The 27,323-nt window shown below is 37.8% G+C and overlaps 1 protein-coding gene across 13 annotated transcripts in view; it reads right to left on the bottom strand.

The window, feature by feature from the left end:
- TAB3 (TGF-beta activated kinase 1 (MAP3K7) binding protein 3) overlaps positions 1 to 27,323 on the bottom strand; it is a 61,873-nt gene that overhangs the window by 15,370 nt on the left and 19,180 nt on the right. For 7 of the 13 annotated variants that reach the window (XM_007991358.3, XM_037986446.2, XM_037986445.2 and 4 more), the window contains 6 exons: positions 25,261 to 25,345; positions 24,907 to 25,010; positions 17,000 to 17,191; positions 11,644 to 13,090; positions 10,395 to 10,555; positions 3,507 to 3,600 (listed from right to left, as the gene is read on the bottom strand). In XM_007991358.3, the coding sequence (XP_007989549.1) occupies positions 3,507 to 3,600; positions 10,395 to 10,555; positions 11,644 to 13,090; positions 17,000 to 17,101 (1,804 nt within the window). In that variant the 5' untranslated portion in view covers positions 17,102 to 17,191; positions 24,907 to 25,010; positions 25,261 to 25,345. Of the gene's footprint in view, positions 1 to 4; positions 3,027 to 3,506; positions 3,601 to 10,394; positions 10,556 to 11,643; positions 13,091 to 13,345; positions 13,462 to 16,999; positions 17,192 to 24,105; positions 24,886 to 24,906; positions 25,011 to 25,260; positions 25,346 to 27,323 lie in introns of those variants that run through there. The other 6 variants (XR_005236387.2, XR_005236386.2, XR_497005.3 and 3 more) reach the window with 4 other exon arrangements.

Raw genomic sequence — 27,323 nt, 5'->3', positions numbered from 1 at the left:
ATAAAGAAAGTAAATTCATCAGGCATTTAAGAACTCTTTTTTCCTGTTATTTGATTTTTTAAAAGAAAATATGTAAATAAAACACATAAGGGAAAAAATGTTTTCCAGGATTTCAGAACTCATTACATAATTCTATCCTCCCAACGAAATTGTGTTTTCATTGCTATGAGAAAAGACCCAAGAAAACCACTACATAGATGTATGTCTACAATGTATTACACCTAAAGGAATATTTTTCTAATTGTAAGGCTAGTCTCCTTAGGCAGAATTAGGCATGTGGGCATTTGGGGAGATAAATGAAGAGGAGAAATGAAAGGATGGTTGAACTGTTTTCTTTCTGCTTTTGATTTTTAATGAACAAACCGTGAGAAAGAACACTTGAATAATGAAAGCTTACTTTCATATTTTTCATAATTTACCTTAAAAGTTCATTATAAATTGAACTATGGAAGAAGCCAAATATAAACATTTACAAGGATTAATCAAGTTATATTTTGAGACTACTGAACAACCTCAATACATGTGAAATAACATCAACAGTTTATGTATTCTTATTTTCAAGAAAAGGAGAATCTTAAATGTTAAATGTTTCCTAAAGATTTATCAATGATAAAAGGTGCCAGTTTCAGAATAGATAGAACAGTACCTGAGAATTTTGTCTTGCCACAAAATTTTCACCTGTCTTCAAATGTTCATTCCCTGGTCTAGTGTCTATTTCAGCCACATCTCCTGCCGTGTCTCCTCCAAGGCTGGTTTTGATCTAGTGCCAGTTTTGGGTGCTGCCTTCACTTCTGTGAACCTATCACTGTGCTCTGCTTGTTCTAAACAATTACGGTTAACTGTAGCCATACTTATTTATAGAAGATGCTGTGTGGTACTAACACTGATAGTTTAAATATATGATATCTCTTGATTTCCAGATCTACTTTTTTTTTTCCCCAACAAGTTTTCCTTACCAAAAATCACAAAAAAAGCTGGTTTTCATAAAATCATGCACTGATTTGCATCTATTCTAAATGCTTATTTCCCTGCCTCCCCCCTCACCACCAAAAAAGGTTTAGATTCCTTCCCTAGCTTAAAAGTTTAGATTGGGAACTCAGTATAAAGTTTTCTGCAGTGTGGAAGAGTAGAATTTAGTATAAAATGGATACATTTAGATTCGTTATGAAAAGAGATTTAGAAATGCCTAAGTATCCCAAAGAGCTCATTGTCCAATGCAGACAAAAAACACAGCTCTTTGCTTGTAAAACCTTAATAGTGGTTTCCCTTGCAGGCCCTTTCACAAATGTTTTATCCACTTGAATATGCTGTTTTAAGATAATATTCTGAAAATAATTGCTGTGATAGCTCATAAAAGCCACAGTGCTATCTGATGTATTAATTGGATCTTTTTATGCTTTAAGAAGCTGCATATGTATTTCTTCAATTACTTGTTACAGCTCATGTTCTAATTTCTAGATCACAAAAGGCTTACTATAAGTATCCTAACCAAATGTTTCACTGTTTTGCTTCAAAGACCACACAAGTAGAAAAAATTGATGCAATCTTGTAAAATATAGTAGCAATAGTTTATGTAACCCCTACATCATGCATAGTCATTCTTTGATTGCTTCAAGTTAGTGGGCTACAGAGTGACTAGGCTTCTGCAAATAACTTTAAGGGTACCTGACTAGATTGCTCAGTTTTCACATTCAAATTTGCTTCTGTCTGTTCAGATAATGCCATGTCTTTTGGGTTCACCTGCCACTAATCTTTAATCTCTCTCTGTTTTTTAGACCAAGTCTCTTTCTGGTGCCTAGGCTGCAGTGCAGTGGTGCAATCATGGCTCACTGCAGCCTTGACCTCCCGAGCTCAGGTGATCCTCCTGCCTTAGCCTCCCACGTAGCTGGGATCACAGGCATACACCACCACACCTAGCTAATTTTTAAAAAACTATTTGTAGGGATGAGGTCTCCCTATGTTGCCCAGGCTGGTCTCTTAACTCTTAGGCTCAAGTGATTCTCTTGCCTTGGCCTCCCAAACTGCTGGGAATAAATGCATGAGCCATTGTGCCCAGCCTACTGTTTGTTTAATCTTGCCTAAAAATGGCAATGAGATATTTTATTATATACTCTTAAAACACTGTAGAAACTCTTAGCTGCCATAATCAGGAAAAGTAAGTGTGGGGGATGAGGGGGCAGGAAAGCTGATTAATACACAGAATCGTTAAGAAAAATTACATGTCAACTTTAACGTAACAAAACACTTGTATATAGCTATATTTTAAAGTTAGACGAAGACCTACTTTTTATGTGTCTGTTGGCTGGGGTTCCATATTGTATTTCTTACATAAACCACACCCATGATGACCTACAGCAGAGGTTGGCAAACCTTTTCTGTCAAGGGCCAGATAATATTTTAGACTTTGTGGACCTGTGATGTAGTCTCTGTTGCAAGCAGTCAACTGTGCTGTTGAAGCACAAAGGCAACCACAGACAATTTGTAAACAAATGGGCATGGCTATCGATCCACTAAAACTTTTATTCACAGAAACAGGCAACAGGCCCTAGTTTGCTGAACCCTCATCTATAATTCTGATTGCTTTAGAATGGAGCAAGAAAGATATTAAGAACACTTATAATGCAATTTGAGTACAGAATCCTTTTAAACTTACATGATTTTCTCCCTTAACCTTTTTCAGTTGTTTTCACCAATATCTAATTCACAATCCCTATTTTTTGAGTGATCTGCCTTTGGCTTTCATAGAAAGAGCAACTTTCTCCTTCATGTCAGTTTATGAAACATTAAAATGCAGAAATACAATAACTGGTATAAACAGGTTTGGGGACAGAATCAACTCTTGGTAAGCAGACAATTCAACCGATGGGAGCAATATTCATAGGCCTACCAGAATGCAGCCTACTAGTCAAAAGTATGCAGCAGCTGTGGACATCAGTCAGTATATTTTCCACAGAAAATGAAGACCATCTCTAATCTGGTGAGTTGGGTAAATGAAAGTTTAAGAGAGCTTCTGCTGTAGTATACTTCTGTAAAAAAATCCAAAAAACTACAACTATGATTATAGTTGAATGTTTTCACATAACATAACATGAAAAATAACATATAGAGTTTATTTTAAAACTGAGAAATCTGATACTCTGATTTGGGATCCCTTTTTACAGATACTTTAGATGTCTATCACATAATATGAACTCTGCTAAGTTTTAGAATTAAAACCCATCAATTTATAAAATATTCACAGTAAATGACAAAAAAAGGATAAATGCAAAGTAACAACAGAGAATAGTCTAAATGATAAGAACTTGATGAAATTGCCAAAGTAAAACTATTTTTTCATCCCCAAATCTGATCCATGACCATGGGACAGGGCGATCTCTTTACCAGGATTGTAATCTTATCATGGATAAAAACTGTCTCTTAAATCTACAAAACCAAAGTTATTGCTATTTAAGCAGCTTAAAATACCACACTATTACTTATGGTTTACCAAATAATCAAGTCTATACCTCTAGATTGAAGGAGGTCAACTTCTTTCAGTGTACAGTCAACATTTATCTGGAGTTGTCTGTTCATGCTTCTCAATCTTGTCATTTCCTCAGGCTAGTAAGAAAGGACCCAAAATAGCAATTGTGGGAAAGTCATCATCAAGCCCAACATTTAAGAACTGCGTTTCATGTTAATTGTAATGATTGGGTATTACCAAGAATATGGCCTTAGTCCATAAGAGGGCATGTTTAAAGAAGTCCTATGTGTATGTTTTTAAAGGAACAGTCAGGTAAAATGGGGACATCAAAATGGCCACATATAAACAAAATCTGCATATAAAGTGGCGAGCTGCAACAGTGGACTGTGTTCTACCATACAAGATACTACCATTTTAATCACAGAGCACTGAGAATATTTTGTTTCTATGTTTTCATGGTAAGGGAAAATGTAAGAATCAACCTTTTAAACGAGTCATGTCCATGATCTTAGTCTTGTCCAGCCTGGTAAAAATTACAACAGTATGGTGTTTACCAGAATTCTCATTCCTTCTTCTTAACAATCTTTTAAGGTAGGTACTAATACTGTGCCCAATTTGTAGATGAGGAAACCGAGGCACAGAGAGGTTATATACTTCTCTTAAAGTTATAAAGCTAGTAATTGGTAGAGCCAGGATTTATATAATATAAAGACTCCTATATAAATTCATATATAAATATTTTTGTCATCTTTTTTTCTAGATTGAAGGAGGCAATTACTCTAGTGCATGAAAACTTCAGAAACAACTGAATTCCATTTTTTCCCCAACTTTGTTTTCTTCTGCCTCCACCTCTTCAGGCCAGCCCACTCCTTAAGCCTTTCAGGGGCACATATGAGGCACTGAAATGTGAAGAGAGTCCTAATCTTCCATTCAATAAAGCTTTTTGGAAGCCTTTACTTCCCATGCCATTCTTAATTTATTTTATACATACATGTGTATATATGTGTATATGTGTACATATATACACGTGTACATATGTACACGTGTATGTGTATATATATACACGTGTACATGTATGTACAGTAAAAAAGTCAAAGTTTAGAATCTAGAGGCTGAAATACTGAAGCTTTCAGCACAGCCCAGTTATTAATGACTAGGGTGATTTTATAACATATAAAGTGAAAAATATCTGCTACTCTAGGAAGGCAGAACAAAATCCTATTCTGTTAAAAACATGTACTTTGCTGAATGCTAAATATGTTAATATGCCAGTGAAAGAAAAATGAGCAGAAAGGATATCTTAATTCATATGATGTTAGGAGGTATTATCAGAATAACTGAGAATGCCCATTAAATAAGCAGGTATCAAAGTTTAAAATAAGTGATAAAAGGCAGAATATAATAGCTACAATTCCACAGAATGCTAGAGGAACAAAAAAAGTCATTCAGAAATATTTATTATGAACTGCCTTTTCTAATTCCTATGGGCTAAAACTATGTGACATTAATGTGTAAAATGCTTTGTGCTTTGCCTATCAAGCAATATTCAAATAGTTTAAAATATATACTTGAACATTTAAATTAATGTATTTAGTTAAGGGCTCCACACAGTGATGCTGTCTTCCTAGGAACACATGGAAGAACCTATTGGGAAAGTCAAGCACCTGAAAAGGATGATCTTTTCCATAGGTTTTAGGGAGTTGGGGACAACAGAGACGTTTCAGCCACAGTGGCCCTGAACAGTGAAGCGGCCACCACACATTTGCTCATAACAAAAAACATACTCTCATCAGGCCGGGCGCAGTGGCTCACTCCTATAATCCCAGCACTTTGGGAGGCTGAGGCAGATGGATCACTCGGGGTCAGGAGTTTGAGATCAGCCTGGCCAACATGGCGAAACCGTCTCTACCAAAAATACAAAAATTAGCTGGGCGTGGTGGCGCATGCCTGTAGTCCCAGCTACTCAGGAGGCTGAGGCAGGAGAATTGATTGCACCTGGGAGGTGGAGGTTGCAGTGAGCCCAGATTGCACCACTGCACTCCAGCCTGAGCAACAGAGCGAGACTCTGTCTCAGAAACAACAAAAAGTACTCTCATCAACAGGCTCATTTCCAAAGATAGTAGAAGCACTCGATCTTACTAAGGGTTTATCAGTAAGATTCCTATGTCCTTTTTCATATAGCTTCTGATTAAACTGAGGGGGAAAAAAGCAGTTTCTGAGAAATTACCGCCATTTGTCAAAAGTAGTTTTTGTGGAGAAGGAATTTCAAAATTGGGTATGTATAATTCAAAGTTGTCTGTAAGGTAACAGGATGTTTGTAGCTAACATTTCAAAATAAAAAACAGTAAGCTTTTTTTCCAAAGCTGGCATAGACCAGCGTCAGAGACCACTGATGTTCTTTTTTTTTTTTTTTTTGAGATGGAGTCTCGCTCTGTCGCCCGGGCGGGAGTGCAGTGGCCGGATCTCGGCTCACTGCAAGCTCCGCCTCCCGGGTTCATGCCATTCTCCTGCCTCAGCCTCCCGTGTAGCTGGGACTACAGGCGCCCGCCACTTCGCCCGGCTATTTTTTTTTTTTTGTATTTTTTAGTAGAGACGGGGTTTCACCGTGTTAGCCAGGATGGTCTTGATCTCCTGACCTCGTGATCCGCCCGTCTCGGCCTCCCAAAGTGCTGGGATTACAGGCTTGAGCCACCGCGCCCGGCCCACTGATGTTCTTTTGTGGCTTGGCCTCAGTTATGCCTCTGGGACTCAAAGCTGTGGGACAGTCCAAAAACCTAATCAGAACACGAAGAATGGGGGGAAATAACTTGAGAGAGGGGGCAACTGGCAGCTTTCTGCATATTAAAATCTTATCTTTCAAGGTAAAACTTACATTTCCCCCTTCTCCTTGAAACTGTTTCATCTATAAACTTTATAGGCAAAAAGCTAACATTTCTATCTCAATACTCTGAAAGTACTTATATTTTCTCTCACACACAAATACATATAGACTCACAGATAAACCTATCTCATTTCACATGCAGATCTAAGAGATGGCATCTTCGTCAGCATTTAATACAATGCTTTGCAAATAACAGATTAAGGGAAATGACACCATCATGCATCTTACATGTTGTACTTCTGCTCTCCTTAGAAAAAGATTATTTCACTGCTACTCTAAGTTTCTACAACTCCCCCTACCCCATAGCTGGTCACAAGTGTGCACTGCAGTATCATTAGGCAAGCAGCTTTCTAATCAATTTTGTATACACTGCCTGATAAGCAATTTGTTTGAAAACTTGAAGGTAGCAATGTGTGCTTTAGTAGCAAAAACATGAGTTCTCTACTGGGTGTTCCTATACACAAGTGGGACAATGATAAGGCTAGCCATCTACTGATTACCTACTTCATGCCAGGCTTATTACATACACTGTCTCTTTATCTTGACAATTATTATAATGTACCTGCTATAATTCTCTTTTACAGATAGGGAAAATCAGATGCAGAGAAGTCAGATATAGCCAGTGAGCACCTGAGCAATTCTGACTCCAAAGCCTATGTGGGCTCTCTTTCCACTATGTCATGGTTCTTCAAATGAGCCTTGATGAGCAAAATGGGCATTCTGACTAAATGATTTATTTCTTGATTAATTTCCTACATAATAATAATCTTATATATGTTCCTCAAGTTCAAAGGAAGTCAAAGTACAAAATGCTTTAGATTTGTGTGTCTAAACCTCAAGCAAATTTTTCTAGTATTTTGCAACCAACACTTATAAGAACACTTACTATTTGTTGGGCATTATGTAAACTGCTTCACATAAATTACCTCATATAATCCTAGTAAAAATCCCGTAAGATGGGTACTATACCACACATTTTATAGATAACAAGCATAGAGAAAGTTACTTATCCAAGGATACATGAATGACACAAATAGAAGTAGGATTCAAACTGGCACCTGACTTGAAAGCCTACTCACTGTCTCAACCACCACATACAACTCTCTCTCTGCCGTGTACTACAATTGTCCTCCATTTCACTCTAGGCTTGGCAACACATGGGAAACACACTTAAATGTCTTATCTCTCAGATGTTAGCACCCACATGAACTACCAATTTCTCGGTTTGGGGGATGGCTACATGGGGGTTCATTATACTATTTTATGTATCTTTGAAATTATAATAAAACTTGAAATTACAGCCCAGGGCAGCAGTTTCACCAACTTCTCTTTTTCCTTTCTCAAGAAGATAGATTGGGGACCAGGTGCAGTGGCTCATGCCTGTAATCCCAGCACTTTGGGAGGCCGAGGCGGGCAGATCACAAGGTCAGGAGTTCAAGACTAGCCTGGCCAACATGGTGAAGCCCCGTCTCTACTAAAGATACAAAAAATTAGCCAGGCGTGGTGGCGCACACCTGTAATCCCAGCTACTCGGGAGGCTGAAGCAGGAGAATCACTTGAACCTGGGAGGTGGAGGTTGCAGTGAGCCGAGATCATACCATTGCACTCCAACCTGGGTGACAGGGTGAGACACTCTGTCTCAAAAAAAAAAAAAAAAAAAAAGAAAAAAAGATACATCAATAAGAGCTCTGATATAAAATCTGGGGCTTTTTTTTTTTTTTTTTTAAGTACTAACCTATGCTACATTAGACAGTTCTCCACTTCCAATGAAAAACAAAACAAAAAAACCAATATTTTATTTAGCAGGGATTATCACACAGCAAGTAGTTGCTAAATAAAATGTATATGATTAAAGAAAACTGGCCGGGCGCAGTGGCTCAAGCCTGTAATCCCAGCACTTTGGGAGGCCGAGACGGGTGGATCACGAGGTCAGGAGATCAAGACCATCCTGGCTAACACGGTGAAACCCCGTCTCTACTAAAAAATACAAAAAAAAACCCCAAAAAACTAGCCGGGCGAGGTGGTGGTCGCCTGTAGTCCCAGCTACTCGGGAGGCTGAGGCAGGAGAATGGCCTAAACCCAGGAGGCAGAGCTTGCAGTGAGCTGAGATCTGGCCACTGCACTCCAGCCTGGGCAACAGAGCAAGACTCCGTCTCAAAAAAAAAAAAAAAAAAAAGAAAAGAAAAGAAAATTACTATGCTAAGAAAATTTGTTTATGCTCTACAGGTACCTAAAGGTTTCCAAAGTACTCAATCACCATAGGTGGATTCCCATATGGGTTATGTTCTTCAGTATCTTCCACAATCAGAGGATTCAATTAAGATTTCAAATGGAGAAAATGAGGCAGAAATTTGATTTGTAGTAACATCACCTTTCCATTAAAGATGGCTCTGTTATTTTTCCATTGCTTTAAGTAGTTAAAATCTTCCTCCTCACTTCTAATATTGACTATACTGAGGACTATAGACGATATTACAAAAAAGTCATTAAATTAGTGAATATGCCTATTTCTCAAGACTCTCTTTCTCAAAAACTCCCACTTGTTCCCTGTTACCAGCAGAATAAAGTTCAAGTACCTCGACCTAGCATTCAAGGTCAAAGCCCCACTTACCCTCTGTTAACTCTTCAGAAATCTCATGCTTATGCCAGGGAATTGTAGTCACTGTCTCCTAAAAGTCACTCTCCATCTTGACTTCAAGCCTTCATTACCTTATTATTGTTCTTTTCTCTTCTAAAATGCCTTCCCCTTTTCTCTCTGCCTATTGTTTAGGGCAGTGGTTCCTCACTCTTTTTTTCCTTCAATATAATAATCTTATGAAAATCTGATGAAAGCTATAGACCCACTTCCCATATTAGACACACTTACGAAACTCTGCATATAATTTCAGAGAATTCACAGATCCCCTTTGAAGCCAAGAACCTCAAGTAGAAACTTCTCTATGAGGGAGTGGCTGCAGACATGCTGACTGCAAGAGGCCTGACATATGCCCACTTCTCTAAACCTGTAAACTCAGAGATTGCCCTAAGTTTAGAGAGGGTAGGAAAATGAGGAAAGGCTTCATGGAAAAAGTAGAGGTTAAGTTGAGCCTTGAAGAACAGAACAGACAAGATTTACACGTGCAGAACTTTTTAGAAGGGCATTCCAGCAGGAGGATAATGTAAGAGCAGAGAATTGCATTGAATCTGCACAGAAACGAGTTGATGTATGAATTCTCTCATTACCCATGAACATATAGAGCACTTACCACACTGTATTATAATTATCTGTTGATGTATCTATTTTTCCCACTGGTAGGTATGTACTAAGCATCTAGCATAGTACCACATTTCATAAACTATATGCACAAAACTGCTAAATGTTGAAAGGTAAAATGATAGGTTGGATCATAGCTTGTGAAGTCACAAGATTTTAAACATGTTTCAAAATTATCAGTTGCTTGGGATCGTTAGAACTCATATACATTAACCAACATGTTAAAAATATATTATCTGAATCTTTTCATTAGAGCAGTTCCCTTTAAGACTGCTATCAGTCAATACTGTTACCTCAGTTTCTACAATTATTTATACTTAACAAAACTGCTCTGCCTTAAAATATTCTACAGTCAACACTTCCCCAAAACTCATATTGATCTATTCTAAATCATCTGAACTAATGTACTTATAAAAATAATTTTAAATGTTTAAAAATATATATATATCATACACTTAGAATAATAAATGAATACACAAAGAATAATTCATCAAATTTTTGGTCAGTGTGCACTTTTCTATTTTGACAGAAAGCAATTTACAAATAAATGAGATGCTATACCTTGATTATTATCATCAGTGTTTGAAAATACTGATGAGCCTATGGAATTTGCATACATGAATTATTTTGACAAGAACTACTAAAGGCAAAAGTCCTTCATCTATTGTTTTAAAAAACAGCAGCAACAACAACAAAAATAACCCAGAACTCTGCCAGGAATAAAACCTAAAGAAAAATAAATGACCTGATAGCCAATATCCCGACCCACCTATTAACACATCTAACAGATCACTTACCGTAGGGATCGCAGTGGTGCAGCTGACTCTTCTGAGCCGTCTCTGCATCAGGTCATGCTCCATACCGTTAACTTCAGACTTCAACCGCTCTAGCTCCTCTTTCTCAAGTTTCAACTGCTTTGCTAACCTCTCCATCCTTGCTCGTTGATGTAACAGCAAGGCTACAGCATTATAGATAACGTCATTGCAGAGAACAACACTGAACAAGTGACTGGAAAATTTTGATATGTATTACTAATGTATAAAAGACTCATTCAACTTGGGGGTTGGCATTTACTCTCATGTCTTTCTAATGCTATGCTGCCTCCATATCTGCTTCAATTTAGCTCTCTGAATGCTACCAAAGTGACATCACCTGAACATCCCTCTTGTTCTATTGTCCTAAGATTCTCTTTATACTTGTGTGTGTTTTGAACAGGCTGACTACCAGGCATACTTAATCATTACTTCCCTTCTTATATACTGAAAGAAAACTAAATTCTCAGGTATCTTGAAACAATCTGAATAGACGTTTTAAAAACTCTATATCTAATTTAGGTCTACTATTAGCTAATCCAATAATTCCACTTCTTATATATTATTTATATGTAAATATCATTATGCCCTCTGGGCCATCCTCTTTAGAAAAGATTCAAATTCTTTCATTTGATGAACTTTACTCCATTTTCCATGAATCTCTTTTTTCCTACTCTGTAGTTTGTACTTTTGACAATTTCCATTTCACTTGTATTTTTTGCTCTATGAATATTCTTTCTAAACTAAGCCTTATTAGGCCTACAATTTCATGTTTTAAAACAAAGTCTATAGATGACTCTGAAGCACTAACTTCATTCTTTTTGTTTGTTTCAGACAGTCTCCCTCTGTTGCCCAGGCTGGAGTGCAGTGGCGTGATTTCGGCTCACTGCAACCTCTGCCTCCTGGCTTCAAGTGATTCTCCTGCCTTAGCCTCCCGAGTAGCTGGGATTACAGGCGTGCGCTACCACACTTTAGCAGAGGTGGGGTTTCTCCATGTTGGCCAGGCTGATCTCAAACTTCTGACCTCAGGTGATCCACCGGCCTCAGCCTCCCAAAGTGCTGGGATTATAGGCGTGAGCCACCACACCCGACCACTAACTTTATTCTTAATAGCAATGCTACTGCCCAACATTTAATACTAAACATTTAATTAAAACTAAACAGCTAATATATTTGAATGGGAGATTGCTGCCTCACCACAGAAATGAAATTTCATAAAAGGGTTAAAGTTTACCTTGTGTGTAGGCATAGTCATCTGATCCAGAACTAGAACTCCTCTGATATTTATGGCTTCCCTTTTCTCCCCCAGAGCCTGGTATCACTGAAATGGGCTGAATAGGTTCTGGTGCTGCAGAGCGCTCTTCTTGGTCCACTAAATTTAAAAGATTTTCAGTCGTTGCTCGGCCTACGGTAATTTTAAAAACTGTAGTTGGGTTTGGTATCACTCGAGGAGATGGTGATGGAGTACACGAAGGTCCAGTTGGCTGTGTGTATGTAATATACACAGGATTAACACTAAACGGAGGTTTTGGTTGACTAGATATCCCTCTTGAAGGAGAACTTGAAGGTGGCGTGGTGGCTGTGTATAGTGAGTGTTGATTCCGTGGAGATGGTTGATTACTGATGGGTGAAGGACTCCTATTAATTGCTGTTCCAGGTCTTTGAGAAGGTTCAACTGTAATTTCTATCTTCTTCATGGAACCTTTGGATAAACTAGATGCTGTGTATGGAAGATAGGCTACTGAATGGCTTCCCTGTTTCTGATAGCTAGGAGGTCCTTGTTGATATGGATGGGGTGGAGTAGTTGAAGGACTAGGTGGCATAAAGATGTGGCCCAACTGGGAAGGTTGCACTTGATGCTGTGGAGAGCTGAAGGGTGAAGGACATTGAGAAGGAGGTGGTGAATGGTAAGCAGACTGAGGGATCTGCTGCTGTTTGGGAGAATACTGAGAAGGTTGATAGTTCTGTTGGTGTGGATAAACAGGTAAAGGACGCTGGCTATAGTGAGGCACTGGGCCCTGTGGTGAGGACTGCCACGGTGTACTCTGAGGAGTTTGTCTTCCTGATGAACTCTGAGATGTCTGTCTAATATAAATAGAACCAGGAGATCCATAGAGATTGCTTGGAATTTGTGGAAGAATTTGTAAAGCTCTTGGTACAGTCTGTCCAGAAGGGAGGTTCTGGGATACTGTAACAGTAATTGGATTTGTACTATACCGAGGTATGTGCATGTATGAAGGAGGTGGCGGTGGTGGTGAAGGCCCTTGCATAGCAGACGGATTCATTCCTGTTTGCATGGAAGATGGCTGTTGAGGTGGCTGTGAAGGAGGAGTAGCTGCACTTCTGTTCTGTTCATTCATAAAAAATGGATTGTAGTTGGGAGTAGCAGCAACAACAGCTGGAGCTGAGTGTGGTTCTTGAACTAAACATATCAGCTGTTTACCTGCTGCATGCTGTGGATCAATATGTCCATCACTTGAGCTATGTACCAGTGTTCGACCACCATTAAGTTGGGCTCCATCTCCTGGGTGATAGCTACTAGGAGAATGGACACCCAGGTTAATATGTAAAAGGCGATTTCTATTCATCCTATTGTCATCTGGACTATGGTATTCCATATATAAGTATTTGCTACTCTCCTGGGAAAGGGCTCGGCAACAGGCTTCAAGATTGTTGTTATTCTAGGGGAGAAAAATGGTAAAAGTAACATTGGCAACATTAACAAATTCTAATAGTGGAAGTCAGGCTTTGCCAGAGAGTTATGCAAATACTACTGTCACAGAATAAATAGAGAGCAGTATCTTAACCACAAAAAGCTTCATGGTCATCTATCCTGAAAAGGAGATACCAAATGATCCATATTATTTTACAAACATTTAGCTCACATTACTAGTACTACCACTACTGCTACTGCTACAGAAATGTAAAGTACCTACTAATGAACACTGTGACTCAACCCCAAGTTTTCTGACTCCAAATCCAGGACTCATTTTATACTTGTTGCATCTCAACAAATTAAAATGTTGGGCTTATCTCGGATTCACCACAATTGCTGCAATATAAGTATAAGTAATATCCATGATTAATATTTAAATCGATAAAAAACATAAAAATAACCATGCTTTAGTTTTTAAAAGGCACTAAAACCACAAAAGGAGAAAAAGAATTACAATAAAATTCCTCAAGAGTTAAAACAATAAAAATTCTAAAGCAGCCCTCATTTTTCTTTTACCTAAATTTTTCCTTGAATAACTTCAACTGTCTGAACCATTATATAAGATTTAAGCAAAATGAATAAGTATTAAAAAAATCCATAACTTGAACTATGGCTCCATGACTTTGCCCGCGTTAGGGTAATTTAATTAAAAACCTGGTGTCGACTGCCTTAATTAAATTCATTCATACTCTCGCAGTCTCAAAAGTTTTTACCCGCTGAAAGGTGTCTTGGTATACTTTCAAAATCACTGAAAGATGTGAATTGTTTAGTTCTACACACTCACAAAGAAGGTAATAGCAAACTGACACTTTAGAAGTTCCAACTGACAGTAATCAGACTAATAAAAGGTTCCCTCTTTGTAAAATTTTAATATATCAAAAAGCAGTTTTCTATTGAAATACAGAATTCCAAACTATTTTACTAGTGTAAGACACATATTATCCACTGCTTTTGAAGTAATCCATAAAAGTTTCCCAATTATTGTGACTTTCTCTGTAGTTCATAAATATACACAGAGATATGCACATGCATAGATATTACTATATATTTTAGGAAAAATGTTTTATATAAAAACGAAAGGAAATAATTCACTTCTGCTGAGAACCAAATGAAGTTAAACTTAAAACAGGACCCATAATGTTGTAATTTTAGAGTTGGGAGAACTCCTATTAGAGTTCATCTGCTCCAATGCAACTTACATTTACAGATGAGGAAAGAGATGCCTGGGAAGTTACAGATGCCTGGGAAGTTACATGGCTTGACAATAGGCACTTAACTAGTTAACTGGAAAGTCAATTCTAGATTCTTATTCTCCTGAGTCCCAGTGCTCTTTCCACATGGTAATTTCAAGGGAAAGGATGTTTGGCCAAAAGGACATTATTAAACTAGAACTTTAGGAAGTTTAAAAAAAGTCAAGCAAATCTTTGCAAAATGAATTCTTAGAAATTTAATGAATTGGCTTTATTAAAACTCTATAGATCATTTTTAACCTTTTCTTTATATAAAGTTTTTGATACTAAAATTCAAATACTTTAAAAAATGAGATCATGCATGTAAAACATTAACATCTTACCCAGATGATAGGAACAAATAGTAATTATTATCAATATAGAAAATTTAAAATTCAAATACTTTTAAAAATACTTTGAGTCACAGAAAGATGTATTAATTGAAGAAGAAAATCATTACAACTCAAAGATCTGAATTATTTTTACCTTGCTTGAAAATCGTATTGAGCAAGGAAGGGAAGATATTAAAAGCAAATTTGGAGCCAAAGGATTCAAACTGCCAACTAGAATGTGTCACTGACAGACATCTGAAGGAAAAAAAATATGGAAGGTGAAATAAAGTATTCTTTTTTTTTTTTTTAATAGACTATGGATTAGGGGAAAACAAAAACTGGAGAGTTTTCTTTTAAACATAAGGTAGTCATGGATACTTTACCATCTGATATTTTTATTATTAATAACCCTGAAATTCCATGTTCTCTACGCTGAGTTAGATAGCCTATGTAGTATTGTCACAAAAAGTATCCAAATTCAATATGATATAAAGTTGGAATTGTCAGCATGTCCATAGTGACAAGTTGAGTAAATTTTCCTATGAAGAAAATTTAAAAACCACAAAACCAAGATATTAAAGTATTATTTTTACAGAAGTATTTTAAAAAGAAAACTACCAGAATAGATTATAATAAGGATAAAAAATGTATCAAACAGTAAACATGAAGAAGAAATCAAAATCATTTCAGAGGTAAGAATTTTTAAGACATATAATGAACACTTTTGAAAGGAATGAGGCAAAAAAGCATCATATTCCTAAAAAGTGATCTTAAATTGAGGATGATACCCCTGAGTGAGGCTCTAAGGCTTGCGCATTAAATGCAAACTACTGAGCCTCATACATTTTAATGTGAAAAACAGTTTTCCAGAGCCAGTAGGTGGTAAATCTCCATACAATATATTTTATTAATCCCAAAGGAAGAAAAAAGTGGAAGACTTAGGATAGTGTAATTATCAACAAATGTTCACTGAGCTGAATGTAAAGTTCTATTCCTTCAGTTTAGTTAAATGGTCATGAGAAATGCAGGTAGTAAAGGGCTAAATGAAATAAAACAAGGTCAGGGCTAGGTGGGGCCCTAAGATAGGTGAGGAAGGTGATTGCTAGGAAGTGGTTTAAACTAAAAGCTTCACCCTTACTTGGTTTCACTCTGGTGGGAAGTATCTTTGCTCTACCAGAAACCAAAATGTAAAGTAAAGACCTGAGATTCAGGCTGGGAATGTGTGTGAGAAAAAGCAAAGGCAAGCTGTAACACAAAAACCATAAGCCCAAAGCTCTAAACTAGTAAAGGGCTTGCAAACAAAGGAAGCACCTCTGTTACCATCATTGTTCTGTGAGTCTCTATTTATAATTAACCACACCTGTATATAGGTTTAGGTTATATCCTGAGCTGCTCACACTGCCATAAGGTAGAGTTTGAACATGAGTACTGACTGTGTGTGAGGAAGACCAGTGAGCATGGTAGAAGTAGTGCTGCCCAAAGTTAAGCAAATAAGTAAGTGCCATAACCCAAAACACTACGATCCTGTGAAGGATGACATAAAACACAACAAGGGGACAGTGGGACAGGGGAAATGGTAGGCCTACTTCTCTGTTGTCCCCTGAGTGGGAAAGACACATTCTATCTTAGAGATGAGATTTAATTCAATGTAAGACACACAGCAAGACAAAGGTAATGTGAGTGAAAGTGGGCTTACATTTAAAGTGGGCTTACATTTAAAATTAGATATCAGTAAGGATTTAGCATTAGAAAAACAAGGAGTGGATTATCTACAGACTTTTAAAAAAAAAGACTCAAAAGTGTATAGTCTAAGAAGTTAAAACGATAAATTTGAGATTCAAAATTCAACTCTAAGGACTTAGGGACTGATAGTACAACCCAAAATCTTCAAAAAGTGAAACATAAGGAGTATCTGTTTTTCTTGTTGCTACCTGCTTTTACTCTCCTCTCCAATCTGTGGTTCTCAATGGTGGGAGATTTTGCCTCCTATGAGACATCTGGCAATGTCTAAAGACATTTTCAGTTGTCACAACTGTGGGGAAGCTATTGGTATTTACTGGGTAGAGGCCTCGGATGCCTAGAATGTTTAGTAATTCTACAATGCACAAGGCAGACTCCCACAACAGAGAATTATCCAGGATAGACTGTCAACAGTGCCAAGGTTGAGGGGAAATCCTGCTCTAAATGTTCCCCAAGACCACACATACACACACACACAAAGAAAACATAACTGGGTTCTAATTACATCACACATCACCAGCTCTAATAGGAAAAACTAAAACTTAATATCATTATCACTGGTAGGTAACTTACCTGTAACATGCACTGAGACACCACGCCCTCTGGAATTTCAGGGAAACGTTGTCGAAGATCATGGAGAATCTGAATATCAAGCTGTGGGCTGCTTTGCGCCATGCCAGAGCAAATGGTGGCCAAGTTTCTCTTAGGAAATGGATGTTAACTGGCTTTCCAAAAGTGATGATCTTCTAGCACCACAGTCATTTTCTATTTAAAAAAGAAAAAAAAAGTATGGTTAAGTTTAGTTACATATTTCACTTTATTCCTATTGATCCTGTACAACTCAGTAGTGGTGGCATTTCCTCTAAGGAGGCTTCCACTGACACTCCCCGTCTTAGTCCTACTGCCTTGCCTCTCCCCTCCATGATGCTGCCACAGCAGGCTTTGCTTACCCTTACAGGAACACTGAACACACTATACTGAAACCATCTATGCACCTAAAGCTCTCACCTATTTAAAAAAACCCAAAAAAACCTGAAGCCCCACCTGGAATATAGCTCATTATTACAGACAGTGAGGATGTACTCAAGAAGTGATGGGAACATATAAGGACCTGGAAGGCAACTTGAAGAGGTACACTCACTGGCCACATTTGCAACAATTTGAATACCAAAATAATAGAAGACAGTAATGAGTTATAAACCTGTAGAAAAGAGGGAGCCGTGCATCCGTATCAATGAAGATAGCTAAATACATACATACAAAAATAGGGGAGAAGGGAAGTCTCTGCTTACAGTAAAATCCAATCGGTAAACATGCAAGAGTGCTGGAGCTGGAAAAATCATTTTGCAGTCATCATAGTATAGAGACTGCTTCAAGCAAGTATCATCAATGGATGCTAAATCTAGGGGAAAATCTGCATGAAGCGTAGGAAGTACACACAGTTTTATAATTGTGTACCCAAAGCTTATTAGTTGCAAAGGGGAAAAATTTAATTATACAGTGGACAAATTGAACAATATCTTGACTGGGTGATCAAAATGAACATCACCAATGAGGGCCAGATGGACTGCATAGGCCTCCAGATGTGACACCATGAGAAGAACACATCATTTTATAGTATTACAGTCAGGAATGCATAACCTGAAACTAATCATGAGGAAATAGAACATTTCTCATTTTGGGTTTTTCTATAAAAAAGGGTAGGGGGAGGAAATATCATTTTAAGACAAAGGTTTGAAAAATGTCCCAGGTTAAAAAAGAGAGAGCCATGACAACTAAATCTTTTACCTGATCCTAGATTGGATCCTATACTAAAAGGGAAAACTGTTATAAAATAAATGAGTGGATCTATTGACCGAAGTGAAATGTTGACGGTAGATCAGAAGTATTCTGTATCAATAAATGTATTGAATTTCCTGTTTACTGAATTGATAACTGTGCTGTGGTTACATAAGAGAATATTCCTATATTTATGTATTAGACAATGAAGCATTCAGTGGTAAAGGGCATGCAACTTACTCCCAAATAGTTCAGAAAAAAAAAATATGTACGTGTGTGTACATACAAACGTGTACATGCACACATATCTGTGTGCACAGACAACTATAAAGCAAACAGGAAAATGTTAATAGGTGAATTTGGGTAAAGGGTATACAGTGTTCTTTCTCCTATTTTTATTCTCATAATTCCTGTCAGTTTAAAATTATTTCCAAATAAAAAGTTAAAATGAAAACAAAAACCAGCTAACCAAACAAAAGCCTGTAGCTCTACTCAAGGTCTGTGCCTTGTTCACCAATGTATTTCCAGAGCCCAACCCCATATCTACTCAAGTATCGTTAAATGATGAATCAATTTCACTATACTAAATCAATCTACCTAATAAGATAGATTTGGATAAAACAATATTCATACTCAAAGAAAAATATATAGACAAGCCTTTTAGATGAATCTTGTCCCCCCATCTCCTGCCATCCCCCACCCAGCAAATATCGAGGGAGTGGAGTCACCTATATAGGGTAACTTGTGAACGCTTAGGGAAAAAAATTGGTTTAGGCTACTAAATCAATGGGTATACTTTTCCAGTTTGTCCCTGTTGAAAATCCCAAATCTGAAATACTAAGAGATTCTACCAGATTAACAATCCAGGATTTAAAATGTTTCAAAGTCCTTAGTGTTAATTTAACTTTTTTCTGAATGGGGTTTGAATGATCTATCTTCCATTTTCACAGTAAAGCAATTTCTAATTTCCACTGGCCAAAGGAGCCCTAGCTAGATGTATAATCTTACCAAGTCACTGAGGCTCTAAGGCAGCGTTGTCCAGTAAAAATATGTGAGTCATATGTATAATTTGAAATGTTCTAGTGGCCAACTTAAACAGGTGAAATTAATTGTAACATTTAACCTATGTCAAAAATATTGTTTTAAATGTAATCTACATAAAATCATTGTTATTTTATATATATATTTCAAATGATATCTTTGAAATCCAGTGTATATTTTATACTTACAGCACATCTTAATTCACACTGGTCCCATTTCCAGTGCTCAGTAGCCACCTGTAGTTAGTGGCTACTTTACTGGACAGTGCAGCTCTAAGGCTTTAGGATCTTCATTTAAATAATAGGCAACAACCTAGAACTCTTAGATTCCTTAATTCAACATCTCCTTTTAGGGTATACAATCAAGTAGGCACACGGCCTAGCACAGGCTAGGTGTTCAATAAATACTTATTAGGAGAAATGGGGAGAAAAAAGGAATTCACTGAATTTAATGGTAGGGATGACCTTAACTCATCAAATCTGCTTGTATTTACAGAAATAACAGTTTTCCTAACAGGAAGTGATCCCAATATTTGAGGTGCTAAACTACATTCAGAACACTTCATGGCTATTTAATCAAACCTTCAATAAAGAGCTTCTGAAGCAGCCAAAGGCCTAACTCCAGCTTTCCCAGTGGCTCCCAAAAACGGTTTTATTCATTTCCCAACCTTAATTACAAGCCTTTAAAATACAAGGGCAATACCATTGTCTTTTTTATGAGATAGAAGAAAAGGCAAGAAGGATCAAAACAAGGACAGACAGGCTTCATGTGTCAAAAGCATAGGCTTTCATATACTTTAGAGATCTTGAGAGCGGCCAGCTCTCACCTAGCTTTGTCAGAGCCTTCAGAAACCTCAGATGCTACTGAATCCAAGGTTACCATTATTTTTATCATTATTATTAGCTACCATTTATTGGTAGCTAATAATATGCCCTCAAAGGTAGTTACGATTATCTCCATTTTACAAATAAGAAAATGAACTCAAAGAATGAACATACGGCAGAATCATGACTCAAATCCATGCCTGCCTTCTCCAAAGTCTGTGTTCTTTCTACTGTGTCACTAGTAGGTATCAGAGCATTTCTAATTATGAGTGCCTTTCTTTGACTGGCTAAGGAGCAAACCCTCATTAAGTTTATCATTCAAATAGGAAGCTAAAGGTGTGTGGTGAGGTGGATGACAGAGAGGGAAGGAAAAAATTCTCGTACAAATAAGTTAGCTGTTTAAACACACAAGAAGAAAATGCCTTTTGAAAAAATGGTTATAAATACTTGCCTTTGAAGAAACATGTGAAAGCATCTTTCAAATGGAAGCCAACAGCTTACAAAAATGGCTACCATCTGAAAAGATGATTAATAGACTGACTTTTCACAACAAATAGGAATCTAAACTGGTAAACACATATCCTCCCTTAAGGGATTATGTATATAATCTTAATAGTGGTTAGCACTCTGCCCTGTACAAACATTCACTCACATAAGCACTAATTGACACGAATAATCATTTAGTATTTCACTGTAATATATAACACTCAAACTTAATTTTTTGATAACTATATCATGTTAAAATACTTTTAAAAAGCAATTTCCATTTTGCTCACTGGGAGGCTTTCTGTTTACAAATAGAAAATATTCCAGCCAATAAATTAAGTCAGTGATACAGTTTAGATGTTTGTCCCCTCCAAATCTCATGTTGAAATGTGATTCCCAACGTTGGAGGTGGGGCCTGATGGGAGGTGACTGGATGATAGGGGCAGATCCCTTGTGAATGGTTTAGCACCATCCTAGGTGAGTCCTTGTTCCATTCACTCAAGATCTGATTGTTTAAAACTCTAGGACCTCTCCCCCACCTGCCTTGCTCCCGCTCTCGCCATGTTACATGCCTGCTCTTGCTTCACCATCTGCCATGATTGTTAAGCTTTCTGAGGCTCTCACCAGAAGCTGGGCAGATATTGGTGCCATGCTTATGCAGTCTGTAGAATCCTGAACCAATTAAACCTCTTTTCTTTAGAAATGACCCTGCCTTGGGTGTTTCTTTACAGTGATGTAAGAATGGCCTAATATACTCAGTTTCCTTTAAAAACACAAAGTTTTACAGTAAAGTATTACACTGTACTTTTATATTTAATCCAATAGAAAACAAAATGAAAACACTGTCATATAGTGTCATATTATAGATGTAGCTACCATGCAGATCAAAGCATATAATCTATTCTTGTCCATATACATCAATGTAGGCAACAACTACTAAGCAAAATACACATTGAGTTTGTTTCTTAACATTATAATGGGCTTAATACAATAAGCGCTGAATGATGATTTGTCACTTTAAAACCAGACAGAGGACTCAAGCAGTACCTAAACTGTACAGGCTAGGCTCAGGCATGACCAAACTCCTGGGATACCCTTGAAACACCCCCACTGAAGTCCAGATGGCCACAGCTGTGGATTGTGGAGCTGTGTAGGCGGTAACCCTAGATTAAGAAAGAAGAAATACTAAAGACATAAACCCTATGATCATCACACAGTTCAGGGGCCACATGAACCAAGAGATTCTGCAGAGTTTTAAGCCTTTAATGCATGTCAGCTTTGTGAGGATTTTTTTCTTAAAGGCAAGACACACTATGGGGCCCAGATGCTATGCTTAGCAGTGGAATCAGAGGCTTCCTTCAGTGGTGCAGCTACCTCCCTAATTCAAGACTGCTGGTAACACAAGGCACAGTTGTTTCTGTTCCTGAAAAAGCAGTTGCTAGGATGTCTCCCAACAGAATTGCTCCTCCCAATCAGAGAGGAAGCTCCCCCAGAGCTCTGCTCTAATGCCACAATTCCCCACACTCTAGAAAATGATGTCGACATCTAGTGCTTTGTTTCCACAGTTTTTTCTGAGCTCAGCAAATAAACAGGGTGGTGCCATTATAGCCCAGAGTGTTTTACCTCTGTCAGAATTTTAGGTCACTTCCTAAAACAGTTTATCAGAGGTAGTAAAACCAATGGTCTGTGCAATGAATTCAGCCCACAGATTTGCCTGGTTTGGCCGCCGCAGTGTTGTTTTAAGTTGAGCTGCATTTAAAACTGGGAGACTGGCCTGGCGCGGTGGCTCAAGCTTGTAATCCCAGCACTTTGGGAGGCCGAGACGGGCAGATCACGAGGTCAGGAGATCGAGACCATCCTGGCTAACACGGTGAAACCCTGTCTCTACTAAAAAAATACAAAACAAACTAGCTGGGCGAGGTGGCGGGCACCTGTAGTCCCAGCTACTCGGGAGGCTGAGGCAGGAGAATGGCGTAAACCCGGGAGGCGGAGCTTGCAGTGAGCTGATATCTGGCCACTGCACTCCAGCCTGGGCAACAGAGCGAGACTCCATCTCAAAAAAAAAAAAAAAAAGCTGGGAGATTTCACATAAAAATTTACATATCTAGCTTTTCTCTGAAAAATCACATGATCTAGCAACTGCAGGCAACAACTGGCTGAAGCTAAGGTACCACTCCCCTTTTAGAAAGGACAGTTTGCCTAGTTCCTATACTCCCTAGCTGGTCCCAAGCACTGCAGCCTGGCCTTGCTTCACCCATCTAGGTATCTCCTGGGTTTGTGATACCCAAAATGTGTTCTGCAGAAAGGTTTAAAGATACAACGGTAAGTATCAGTGTACTCTAGTGTGTCTCTACGGCATACTATTGATGCAATAATTTGGGGCACAAGAATTCCTTGTCATGCAAGACTATTCCAGGCAATGAAAGGTATTTAGCATCCTGGCCCCTCCCATAAAATCTCAGTAGCACCCCCAAGTGGCCTCTAGAGAGGCAATACTTTCTTGGGCTGACAGCCACTGCTAGCATATTAAGGTAATGAGGTGAGTGAGCATTTCCCAGGTTTGAAGAAAAGTTAGCCTTGTCTTGAGAGGAATTTTAGGATTGCAAAATAAAAGAATCATTAATTTTTCTGGTTGGTCTGGCCCAGTAATACTTGTTGAACAAAACACAGTATGTATATGAGTATAAAGCTTTGAAGCTTTCACCCATTTTTTTTGCTGCTTTGGAGGTTTTGATTTTAGATCACATTTATTGAGCCGTATCTGTGTACCAAGTACTGTGCTAAGTGCTTTACCTCACTTAATCCCCAAAATACTTCCATGAGAGGTAATATTATCATCCACATTTTACAAATAAGTAAACTTGAAGTTCAGAGAGGGCAAATAAATTGCCTGTGGTTACACAGTCAGCCAGTAGCAAAACTAAGATACAAATTTAAGGTTATGCTCTTAACCATTATTCTTCCGTACTACTGGCTACCTGGTAAGACTCTGATGATGTCATAACTCTTAACAACAGTTTAAACCAAACCTTGCTTTTAAAACAGAAGTTTTTATACTAGAGTGTGAATTATTCAAGTTAAACAGTAATAAAAAGTGGCTGATATTGAGGCATAACAAATGATATTTTACTGGCAGAGATAAGAGTTCCATTTTTCAAGATATTTAATGCATACATGTAAAGGTGCTACCAAATAACAAGGGAGAGAGGAATACGATAGTTATTATTTCCCCTAAATTAAGCCTTCTAAATAATTTATGAAACAGTCATCCTATGGGATTTTTATTACAATAGAAACCATTTTGAAATAGTCACATATTCACTGCATCTATCTCATATTCTGTTATAGTCTCAAGAGATATACTATGAGACTGAAATATTTATATTAAAATAATCCTCAAAAACATTTTCAATTTAAATATGGCCTCCAGAAACAATATATTCATATTTAATTTAAACTTAACAGCCCCCACAATGTTTGTTAGCTGCCACATTAAACGTATACACAAGAATATTTATAAATATGCATAAATATATAGAGACTACATACGCAGAAATTTCAGCTGAGAGGACACAGAGACAACAATACCCCAGGAGTAATGAGCACACCCAGCATCCAGATCTTGATTTCTAATTGCATTCTCTCTTTAATAAAGGGAACCAAGGCCCTGTGGAGAAATGGATGATTCTAAAACTGGGGCAGGGAATATATAGGATGAGCCTGGAGCATCTTGTAGTACCAGAAAGTAAGGAAGTACTAAAAAATCAAAATCCCATGATGATGAGGGCTTGTCAAAATGACACAGGAGCCAACTGAAGGAGCTCCCAATGGTCAAAGCTGGAAAATTTTGAACACCAAAATAAAGTAGTATTGTATTATAACCCAACGTATAAAATAAATAGCCATGAGCCCATGCTGATATAAAGAAATGACTGAATAAATGAATGAATGATAAATAAATGAGGGTTGGGGGGAGCCTCCCACGCAGAAATCCCAAACAATTTACACAGATAATTCACCTCAAGGAGGTGGAGCATAACCTCCCACCTCTTCAGTGTGGACTGCACACAGTGACTGCTTTCCAAAGAGCACAATACAGGAAAGAGGTGTTTAAAAAAAAAAAAAAAGATTACAGTGAAGAAACCTAACAAACACGTTCTCAGCCAGGTGATCAAGGTCAACATCAACAGTGATAAGTCACGTTGATAATATGGACTGTTTGCATGGTGTGATGAGAATGTGAGAGTGGCACTTTATCTTTGTGGTCTTCCTCCTCAAAACCCATAACCCCATTCTACCCACGAGAAAACCATCTGACACATCCCAATTGAGTGATAGTCTACAAAATACCTCATCAGTACTCCTCAAAAACAAAAGTCTGAGAAACTGTCACAGCCAAGAGGAGTCTAAGGAGACATAACAACCAACTGTGATGGGGTTTCCTGGATGGAATCCTGAAAGAGAAAAAAACATGTTTAGTAAAAGTTAAGGAAATCTGAATAAAGTACAGACTTCAGTTAATAATAATGTTTCAATATTGGTTCACTAATTGTAACAAATATACCATGTTAATGTAAGCTGTTAATAATAGGGGAAACGGAGTGCAGGGTATATGGGGACTCCCTGTACCATCTTCTCAATTTTTCTGTAAAACTAAAACTGTTCTAAAAAATATAGTTACTTAAAAATAGAAAAAAAATGTACCTCAAGATGGTTTATCAGCCCTGGCACAGAAATTTTATTCACATCTCCAGCTCTGAAAGCAACTTCTTTTCAGTAGTCTAGAAATCTGAGAAAACGAAAAGATGGTTATCTTTTTGCTAACTTCCCAACTCAATATGGAAAGTAACAAAAACTAGTAGACTTCTGGTGCCTCAAAGTAACAGCAGACAGGATGCTAGACCACACTTTCAGGGCAGGTTGGCTCTTTCCCAAGTATCCTTACAAGCTGAATCTTCTTTTCTTTAAATATCTTCTACAGCAAGTAAATTCTACATTCTCCCACAGAAGACAGCAGAAGTTCAAAAAGAAAAACAAGTCCACTACTTATTTTCTTAGGTCAACACCTGGTTCTGACTTAGCATCCTGAGCCTCCATTCTATTTAGAAAAGAGAGGATTAAGCCCAGGCCTATGAAGCATGCATACAATTTTTTTTTTTTTTTTTTGAGACAGGCTATAGTGGCAAACTCACGGCTCACTGCAGCCTCAACCTCCCAAGCTCAATTGATCCTCCCATCTCAGCTGCCCAAGTAGCTGGGACTATAGGTGTACACCACCACACCTGGCTAATTTTTTTATTTTTTATAGAGACAGGGTTTCACCATATTGCCCAAGCTGGTCTCAAACTCCTGGGCTCAAGCAGTCCACCCACCTGGGCCTCCCAAAGTGTTGGGATTACAGGTGTGAGCCACCATGCCCAGCCTATATGATTTTTAATTGCATAGCATACAGTGTGTATAACTTTTTGAAAAATGCTACCTCTATTATAAATCCTGTTTCTGGTCTGTGAAAAACTACATATATATATATATATATATATATAGAGAGAGAGAGAGAGAGAGAGAGAGAAATAGTAACCTTATTCACTTATTTTGACAGATGAGCACTCTCCCCATTTAGAGATTATCTGCATTCTCAGTAAACCTAGTAATTCAATGTTAATATTATCATTTTAGGGCATATATTGGCTTTTATCAGAGCTATCATACACACAAGTTTCTAACTGAGGTCCTGAGTAAACTTCATTTTACAACCACAGTAGAGCTAAAATAACATACCCTGTTTATATCATATATTTAATTTAGCAGTTTACCAAACTTTCTTATTTTTAAATTTCTCAGTTACTTTGATTATCCAAAGAAAAAAAATTGAACTTCAAGTATGAGCAAGAAGCACTATGCACTGACATGAATGCTGCTTCTACAATGTGTAATTTTTTTTTCTACTTTCTGATACAATGATGCAAAATCCACCCCACATTTTTTTTTTTTTTTTCCTTTGAGACGGTGTTTCGCTCTGTCGCCCAGGCTGGAGTGCAGTGGTGCGATCTCGGCTCACTGCAACCTCCGCCTCCTGGGTTCAAGCGATTCTCCTGCCTCAGCCTCCTGAGTGGCTGGGATTACAGGCACCCTCCATCATGCCTGGCTAATTTTTGTATTTTTGTAGAGATGGGGTTTCACCATTTTGGCCAGGCTGGTCTTAAACTCCTGACCTCAGGTGATCTGCCCACCTTGGCCTCCCAAAGCGCCGGGATTACAGGCGTGAGCCACTGCACCCGGCCTTTTGTTTGTTTTTTGCCATCCCACATTTATGTTAACCCCTTCCTACATGCCTATAAAGTTTTCTCCCTTTCGTAAATGCCTATAAAAGTCACTGTGTGTGGATTATCACTTTCAACATTGAGTATATTAACTTTTTAGTCTCCTCTAGGATTTTTCACTATAAATCTTGAGAACAAGAACCAAACATGCTCTTTTGGCTACAGTGCCTTATACACACTAAATATTCAATATAAATGAGAAAATATAGGCCTTGAAAATAACTGGAAATATAATATGCTCTGGTTAAGGTGTTTTAAGGTCTTGGTTGCATCAATTCCTAAATGACGTTATTTTAAAAGAAAGACAGAATAACCTATTGGTGACATATGCCAGAGGCAGATCATCTGCACATTTTATTACTTAAAGAGATTACTTAGAACAGTGTTTTTTAAATGGTGGGTTCTGACCTATTAATGAATTGTATAACAAATGTACTAGGTGATGAC

The sequence above is a fragment of the Chlorocebus sabaeus genome, chromosome X, assembly GCF_047675955.1.
Source record: "Chlorocebus sabaeus isolate Y175 chromosome X, mChlSab1.0.hap1, whole genome shotgun sequence".
Lineage (NCBI taxonomy): Eukaryota > Metazoa > Chordata > Mammalia > Primates > Cercopithecidae > Chlorocebus > Chlorocebus sabaeus.
Note: the sequence above shows the minus strand (reverse complement) of the source record. Positions and strands in the feature narration are given on the sequence as shown.